This window comes from Diplotaxodon limnothrissa, linkage group LG7, assembly GCF_057381915.1.
Source record: "Diplotaxodon limnothrissa isolate DT_005_m linkage group LG7, D_limnothrissa_male_GT1.1, whole genome shotgun sequence".
NCBI classification, from domain to species: domain Eukaryota; kingdom Metazoa; phylum Chordata; class Actinopteri; order Cichliformes; family Cichlidae; genus Diplotaxodon; species Diplotaxodon limnothrissa.
In genome coordinates, this window is record NC_140602.1 from 60,468,025 (window position 1) to 60,476,641 (window position 8,617).

The window sequence follows — 8,617 nt, forward strand, 5'->3', positions numbered from 1 at the left end:
ATGTGAGCCCATCTCTCAGCATTATTAACATTTCCCACACTGTACCACGGAAACATACTCTTTACCACTGAGTTTGCTGGGATCTTTTATTATTTATTTATTTATTTTCGAGTTTTCTTCACTCACTTTTTAAATACAACCTCTTCCTTAACAGTCCTGAATCCTCCTTCTCTGCGTGTGAAACGAAACCCACATAACTACACAATTTTCGTTTTCGTTGTCTGACATATTTATCATCAGTTTCACTTTCGCTTTCCTTACTTTAACTGATCAGCTGACTCGTGTTATTGTTTCCTTTCGTCACGCTGTTCACACCGTTTTTAAGTTTTGTTTTCCAGGTAAGTTTCGTTTCTTGTTGACAGACTGCAGAGTGACACAGTGAGGATCAGCTGTTGCTCCTAAACACACGACAACATGTTTTCCTGGGGAGAGGACTGTCAGCGCGGGTTTTACGTGAAAGACGGCTCCGGTACCGACAGCACGACCACTGATGATGGAGTTCATTATTTAAACATCAGCTATCACATCGCGGATCTGTCGGCAGGTCGAAACGTGCTGGCTTTCGTTAAAAGTAACGGAAACGCGTTTTTTATCCAAATAAACGAGAGCGAGGATGGGAGAAGAGCGAGAGGCAGGCAGAGTGAGTATCGGTGTCACTAACAAGTTCACTCTCTGCTACATTTAACCGAACTGTGTCCACTCACACCTGCTGTGTTTGTGGCTTGTGAATCTGCAGAGTTTGTGAAACACAAAGAGAAGATAGAGGCTGTGAGTTGTGGCGATGATGTGGTCGCACTGCTGTCTGAGAGCGGCAAAGTTCTCTGTGTGGACACGAGACACCCACCTTTCACTCCCAGGTAACAGATACAGATTATGCTCCACAGACTGGCATAAAAAGTCATATTATGTATTATTATTATTATTAGTAGTAGTAGGCAGGTAGGTAGGTAGCACCATTGTTAGTATTCCTAGTCCTAGGACAATGCCTATATTTGGATTTTGTATAGATATATATATATATGGCTTCTTTCAGCTCTGTTCTCTTCTTCTGCTCCATCTTTTTCAGGCCACTCGAAGCTTTTTCTAACATACACGTTTCTCAAGTTGCTTGTGGGAGTCAGCACTCCGTTGCACTCACCAAAGGTACAGTAGAATTCTGCAAGTGCTACAAATGGACAAGTAAAAATGATTAAAACAGACTGAGTCAGCCCATCCAGCTTACATTCAATCACATTTGGTTGCACTTCATAATACACATGTAATTTTATATCATAGTCTGTTTTCATGTAGTTCATGTTACTTTGGCACGTGTGTGTACAGGTATGTATCCCTAATACATGCATGGTATCATAGTTTATCTATCTATCAAACAAACAAGGGATTGAAGTATCAGCTGAACCGTCAGCGTATGTGGTTGGGCAAAAAGATACACTTATAAATTGGGATTGCAGCTGAGATTAATTTTTGTCCTCCATAAACATTATCCTTGATTTTCACACTTGACTCTCCATCAGGAATTTTCACATTATTAACATTGCAATGCATGTCTACATTTCTATTTGAAATGGAAATTTCTTGTGCATTATTTTATAGAAATGTAATCAACTTTCTTCAGCGTGACTTATCTTCCTAAAGATTTATCTTTAGGAACTTTGGGATCTGCACCAGGATATAAAATTTTATTATATAAAATTTTTACTGCACACCCTCAGTTTGTGACCATCCAACTGATGGGCTTGTCATAACATTGATCACGAACTCATAAACTCCCACAGATGGTCAGCTGTATACGTGGGGTCAGGACTGCAGGGGTCAGCTGGGTCTGGGTACGAGAGAGTCTGTCTGCAGATCACCTCAACATGTGCCATCACTGTCAGCGATCCCCGTGATCCAGGTCGCTGCAGGAGGAGACCAGAGTTTTGCCCTCTCTGTCTCTGGAGGTGTTTTCAGCTGGGGAAGAAATGACTGTGGACAGCTCGGGCTGGGAGACACTAAAGGTACTGTGGCTTTAAAATAAATGTCCTAACTTTATTGTATGTTAATGAGCATTATAATCTGGTAACATAATAACACTGACAATCCTTTTCCTTATAGACAGACACACACCAGCTCCTGTTCAGTGTTTGAATATGAAGAAAGCTCAGCGCATTTCCTGTGGACAGGACCACACCGCCATTTTGACAAAGGTTAGACAACAGGAGCTTTTTAGTGCTCTCCTTTAAACTCTTCTTCGGTTTCTACCAGCTCCTAATGGAAAAATGTGGTTGCTAAATACTCCATTTGTTCATTGGTGTAAGCTGGTGCTGGGACAGCATGGCCCAGTTTCTTTATCTGAGCCTTTTGCTACCTGCTGTATTGTAACAGTACAGTGAAGAAAAACAATAATAATGGCTGTGGGACTTTACACTGTGGTTGTGTGTTTGGCTCCTCAGCATGGTGCAGTGTTTACATTTGGCTCCGGTCAACACGGACAGCTCGGTCACAACTCACTACGCAACGAACTGCGTCCTCGACTTGTTGCGGAGCTCTGGGGGGCAAAGGTCACCAAGATTGCATGTGGAAGGTACGACACACATATTGTTTAAATTTATGATGTAAACAGTGCTCGAAGAAAGCAGTTAGTAAAGTGTAACTATGGTTTTTAGGTCTAAATATTTAGTATATTATCATCTACACAGGAATCACACTTTAGTGCTGACCGAATCCAAGAGGGTCTACTCCTTTGGTTGTGAGGATCAAGGGCAGCTGGGACATCGAGAGGAGAGTAATCCATCTGTGCCACTGCCTGTTCGACTGCCACAGGGTAACTACACCTCTGTTATTAATGATTTAAGGATACAATGAATTTGCTGTATCTGAGAAAGAAATGATGTGTTTACCTGCCATTTCAGACACTGGTGAGCCCAAAATCAGAAACATCTTCGCAGAAGATAACTGTTCATTTGCAAGATGCTTGTCTGATGAGGTACTGACACTAACACATAAAGTACAGACCATAATGGAGGAGGTGTAAATATGTAAACAATCACTGCTTTCTTTCACAGGGCATTCACAAGGGTTCAAAGACTAACTGTGGCATTGCATCACAACACTGTCTTGATGACATGGTTGACAAATGGATCTCTGAATGTGATTCAAAGCCATGGAAAAAGAAAAAACAGTACGTATGATGCACTGGCAGTCACAGCTTGTTGATTTGCCTGGTGTTTCTGTGACTCAAATTATTCATTTTTTCTGCAATGGAATGAAAACATTAAATCTTCACAGGGAAATCTACAGGGCATTTTCCTCTGCATCCTGTCTGAATAAAAGCTTCCTTGAGCAAAGGTAAATACACAGTTTCTGTGCACCACATTCTTCTTTTTCTCATCTCAAAGGTGGGCTATCTAGTCTCTCGGGCCTGAAATAACTAAAGTATGGCTATAGTTGCTATATATATATGTATATATATATATGTATATATATGTATATATGTATAGATAGATAGATAGATAGATAGATAGATAGATAGATAGATAGATAGATAGATAGATAGATAGATAGATAGATAGATAGATAAGTGCAATACTTTGATATGGACTTTCTTCTTTTTCTTCTTAGCGGTGATAAACATTTCCAAACTTCACCAAAGTACCACGGCTTAAACCTGAACCATGCACAGCTTGCTTTCAAGAAACTGTTAACTAAGGAAAGTGCTCGGGCAAAGGTATGTTGAATACATAAGTAATCTGTAAGAAAAGTTATGTGTTTGTTTGTTTGTTATTTTATAAATATCTTACTAATAATTTGAGAAATCTGTGTTTGTCCATAAATGCCTAGTAATATAAAGCTAAATCTGTACAGACGTGTCACACAGACACAAATATCTTCTAAGTGTTGATTGAGAAACTAATAAAATACTAGAATTTAATTTGATGAGCATCCAAATCAGAACTTCAGTTCCTCACTCGTGGTGTTCAGATGAGCGGTTCTTGAAAAAACTGCAACCGATATTCAGTTTGTTCTGCATGGCCACATTCTGATCAGACAGTCATACACACATGACACATTTAGTGAACGTATCCTTATAGCTAACCTTTTCGACAACTTCAGATTGTAACTGGTTACACTCTCCCTGACCAGGCACTGCTCTTGTCTGTGTTAACTGAATGAGCTTCCTGACTTTTAAAGAATGACTATATAGTCCTAGCATTTTTCCTCTGAACACCGTCGAACAAAAGCCACATTCAATGTACCTGGAGCTACCTGCTGTTCAGTGATTTTTGGAATCATCTTCAAACAGATCGAGGCTGCTGTGCTACACCTGCTCCCTTCCCTTGATCAGAAACCAGTTGGAGTGGAGGGGTTGAGAATCTACCTTCTTCTCAATGAGCTTCTGCATGCAATCCAGAAACAAACATGGCAACAGAGCACAGAGCTTGCTGAGGCGGTAGCTGGTGCAGTAGCAAGGTTGTCGAATGAAAGCCTTAAGATCATAGGTACTGTCACAGCTGTCTACATGATATCACAATACTCTTTTTAATCTGGAAGGTGAGAAAGTGCTCAAAGCTTCATGGCATGTAGTTTTTATCTGCTCTCTGTTTTGCTTCAGGTGACTGGTGGTCCTCGCTGTCACCCTCCACCATGGTGCGATACGTTAAGGTGTGGAAGAAGGCCCTATCAGAGATCTTGTCCTTCAAACCTGTACCTCGCAACTCTGGAGTCAGACATCTGCTGCTAGTCCTCCAATATATGTACAATGTTAGTATAAATATCCTAAAACAGTCATTTTACTCCCTCTTAAGCCTTTATCTGTCAGTTATTTTACCTGAAAAAAAAAGAAATTTAAAGTCAAATGTTTCCTTTAAAGGCCAACAGCAGGGTTGCAGAGTCTCGAAGGATACCAGAAAGTGATTTTTGTGTGTCAGCTGATGAAGCATTCCTTTTTGAGGATTTGCAACATTGGCTTTTACAGTCACAACGAAAGGTAAAATGTTCTGGTCTAAAGTAGTGTGTCTGTGTGTAATCTACTGTGTCATACTTTGTTATTCCATTCTTCTCATCTTTGATTCTGTCACTTTTAGTCAATGCCTAATGTTGATGTTGATATTACAAAGAAATGGTTTTCATGTGTTGGTAAACCTAAATGATCTATGTGGATTTTTCTATTTCAGTATGCAAATGCTGAGCCGCTCATCCTGTGCAAGTTCCCAATCGCGATGGATCTGCAATCAAAGAAAACAGTGTTCGACATGAATTCTGAATGCACTCAGGTAACTTAAGCCTGAACCAAGCAACTGCTTTATCTTCCACAAATTTGCTTTACACTACCTGCAATATTTAAAAACAAAACAAAACAGGAGGAGTTATTTAATTAGTCAGCAGCCTGATAACCTGAGCAGTGCTTAAATGACACAGATTATTCATCAGGTGACCGGAATTGTGTCAAATGATAATATTGTTCTTCACTTATGAAACTATCAGCAAATTTAGTCCCAGTAATCTTGTGAGGCAGTAGTCATTGTTATTATGGATTACTGTGCTGCCCCCCAGTGCACAGCAAAATAAATGCCATTATAAGAAGTAAGACTTGCTGTATTCAATAAAATGTCATTCAAAGAGAAATAGAATTTTTAAAAATATTTTTTTTGTTATCTCTATTGTAGAGACAGCACCAGATGGCTTTTGGTTTGCCTGATAAATTGAATCCTCAGTCAAATCCATTTTTTTTTGAACTGCGGCTGCAGCGTGCGTCACTTTTCGAAGGCACCTTCAGAGAGCTGGAAGCTGCTCCTCACAGCGCCTGCAAGAAGCCACTTGTGGTGAATATTTTCCCCTGATGATTAAAGTATATCCAGACTCTTCTGCAACTGTTCTCATCAAAAACTTCTGCAACTCTTATATTTTCGCAGGTCTATTTTGATGAGGACCCAAACACCAAAGATGTCTACAAACGAGACCTTTTTCACCACCTGTTTCTTAAAATGGTGTCAGAAGAATCTGGGATGTTCATGCTCAATGACTCCAAAACCCTGGCATGGTTTCCCTCCAATGTAAGACTTTAAAACTGAGCCCACCAACTGTATAAAATTGGTTAAAGGATTGAAATTTTAACGATAAGCAATAATAGAACCAAAGTGAACTTTTATTAATGCAGGCAACAGAGGAGAGCAAGAGAAACTTCTTCCTGTTTGGACTACTGTGTGGCTTGGCCTTGTACAACCAGTGTATCATACACTTACCATTCCCACTGGTTCTGTTCAAGAAGCTACTCAGTTTAGAGCCGACACTGGAGGATATGATGGAGTTCAGCCCGACTGTAGGACGGTAAGTATCCATTTCATTTCAGTAACACATGCTGCTGCTGGTCCCACAGCCTGGCCCCGGACAAGCAGAAGAAAATGTATGGATGGATGTATTTTAAGTTGTCGTGTGTCAAAAGTTACAGTAACTTGTGAAACTTGTAAAATGTACATAGTTGAACTTCTTTTAATACAACTTTTTGTTTTAATTTCTTTAAAGGACTCTGCAGACCATCTTAAACTATGAAGATGATGTTCTGGATAATCTCTACATGGACTTTTGGGTATGTGTTTTACTATAGAAGATGATCAGTAATCTGTCTCATTCTCAGGTTTTGCAGCTAAACTCATCTGATTTATAACTAATTTACAGATAAACTGGGATGGAATAGATGTTGACCTGGATCCTCAAACTCCTGGAAAGCCACTGACAAGTCAAAATAAGTAAGCATATAAAACATGACGTGCTTGTGAGGTTCATCTGCAGCACCTTTGTCTCGGTGAAATATTTGCTGATTTAAAAATTTCCCTCCTAAACAGGAAGGAGTTTGTGGAGGCCTATGTGAATCATGCCTTCAACACATCAGTGGAGAGTGTGTTCCAGGAGTTCAAGCGAGGCTTCTTCCTGGTGTGTGACCAGGATTTGGTGAGGCTGTTTCGACCAGAGGAGCTGCAGGGAGTGCTGGTCGGCCAGGATGTGTATGACTGGGAAAAGTTCAAACAGGTACAGTCAGCCAAACAGACACAGGCTGTAGTTTCACAGCTGCAACAGAATACCTGTGTACGTGTATGTGCCTGACTTTATCAACTCATTTGCAAAAAAATAATTTTCACTGTCTACAGAACACAGTTTATGAGTTGGAGCATGTTCGCCATTCCACCATAAAGATGTTTTGGGAGGTGTTTGACGAACTAACTGAAGAGCAGAGGAAAGATTTCCTTCGTAAGTACTTGACAAATTTCTACAGCTTTTCACTGTTGAAATCTTCCCTGTGATATGTTATTAAAATGTGGGCAATATTAAGGACTTGTGGTATGTACAGTGCTGTGTAAAAGTATTTGCCTGCTTCATAGTCAAAGTTAAATCTTTGACATGATCTAAAACAGACATGACAAAGGACCGTGGGAAGATCCAGACAATTTCTACACAAGGTATTTAGAAAAGGGGAAAACAGCTCATAGATACAGCAGGAAGAGACAAGGGAATCTAAACTAGACACAGTGCAAACAAGGCAAAGGACTAACAAAAATCTCATAAAGATAGTAACTAAACACAGGGGAAGCACAATAAATAAAAAGAGAGCTAGAATACAACAAACTTTAACTGGAAACAGAACCCAGATAAGCAAATAAAGAAGGTGTAAAACTAGAAACACTAAACTAAGAGGAAAACTAAGGCTCTCAAAATCAAACAGATAAACACTGAGGAATCACAACTTACTTGACACAAAGGGATACAAGACAAACAAATAGACCAGCTCAGACACAGGGACATGAAGTACACAAGAAATACAATATATAATGAACAGAACTAGATGTGAAACCAAAACGCAGGGTTGTGAATGCAAAGAAACAAATCACAAAATGCTGTAACCATTCTAGTCTATTAGAATGAAGTGGCTAGGTCAGAAGAAACCCTATGTACTTATTGTAACAAGATTTGTTACAATAAGTTTGTAATAAGATTTTCCTTCCACTGCTGTTCTTCAGGGTTCCTGACTGGTTATAGAAGAGCTCCAATTCTTGGCATGGACCAGGTCCATATGGAGGTTCGGGTCAAGCAAATTCAGAGCAGCACCTGTGATCAGCACTTCCCTGAGGCCCTGACATGTCACTCTATTCTGAATCTGCCTTTTTACTCAACTAAGGAGATCCTGCGAGACAGACTGACAGAGGCCCTGCTAGCAGATACAGAATTCACACTGTGATGGTGGATCGTATGCAGCTCTAAAGGAGCGTGCACTGTGTCTGAGCCGAGGAGGAGGGATGAGATTTATTTTTACTCTTGGAACTCATCTTTTTTTTCCTGTGGTACCTCAGGATAATTTACACTGTGTATTACAATAATATTACACTATAGCAAATGCACAACTTGACTTTGTAAGATTTCTCTTTTAAAAAAAATTCAACATTCCTACATAAGACAGCTGTGTAACAGCATCAGCATCATAAGGCACTTTAGAATTATCTAACGTTTCTTAATATGTCATAATTTATCCAATAATTTAAATTATTCCAATGAATCAAATCTAATTTTTATGCTCAGACAAAGATGAACAGAATAATTTATTACTTGTTATAAACATCTGACTATGTGTAATACAATCTAAAGTATC

At 39.5% G+C, this 8,617-nt stretch overlaps 1 protein-coding gene across 1 annotated transcript; it reads left to right on the top strand.

Annotated features, from left to right (window-relative positions):
* Positions 1-392: 392 nt before the first annotated feature.
* On the top strand, positions 393-8,364 carry LOC146629422 (putative E3 ubiquitin-protein ligase HERC3). Its single transcript, XM_085358583.1, has 23 exons — positions 393-640; positions 737-857; positions 1,067-1,143; positions 1,776-1,997; positions 2,095-2,186; positions 2,433-2,563; positions 2,679-2,803; positions 2,892-2,965; positions 3,045-3,160; positions 3,268-3,327; positions 3,601-3,706; positions 4,283-4,478; positions 4,592-4,740; positions 4,850-4,966; positions 5,154-5,252; positions 5,646-5,801; positions 5,892-6,032; positions 6,137-6,306; positions 6,502-6,565; positions 6,655-6,725; positions 6,822-7,005; positions 7,125-7,224; positions 7,992-8,364. The coding sequence occupies exons 1-23, from the start codon at positions 415-417 to the stop codon at positions 8,207-8,209; spliced, it is 3,015 nt and encodes a 1,004-aa protein (XP_085214709.1). The 5' UTR covers positions 393-414; the 3' UTR covers positions 8,210-8,364.
* The last annotated feature ends 253 nt before the right edge of the window (positions 8,365-8,617 follow it).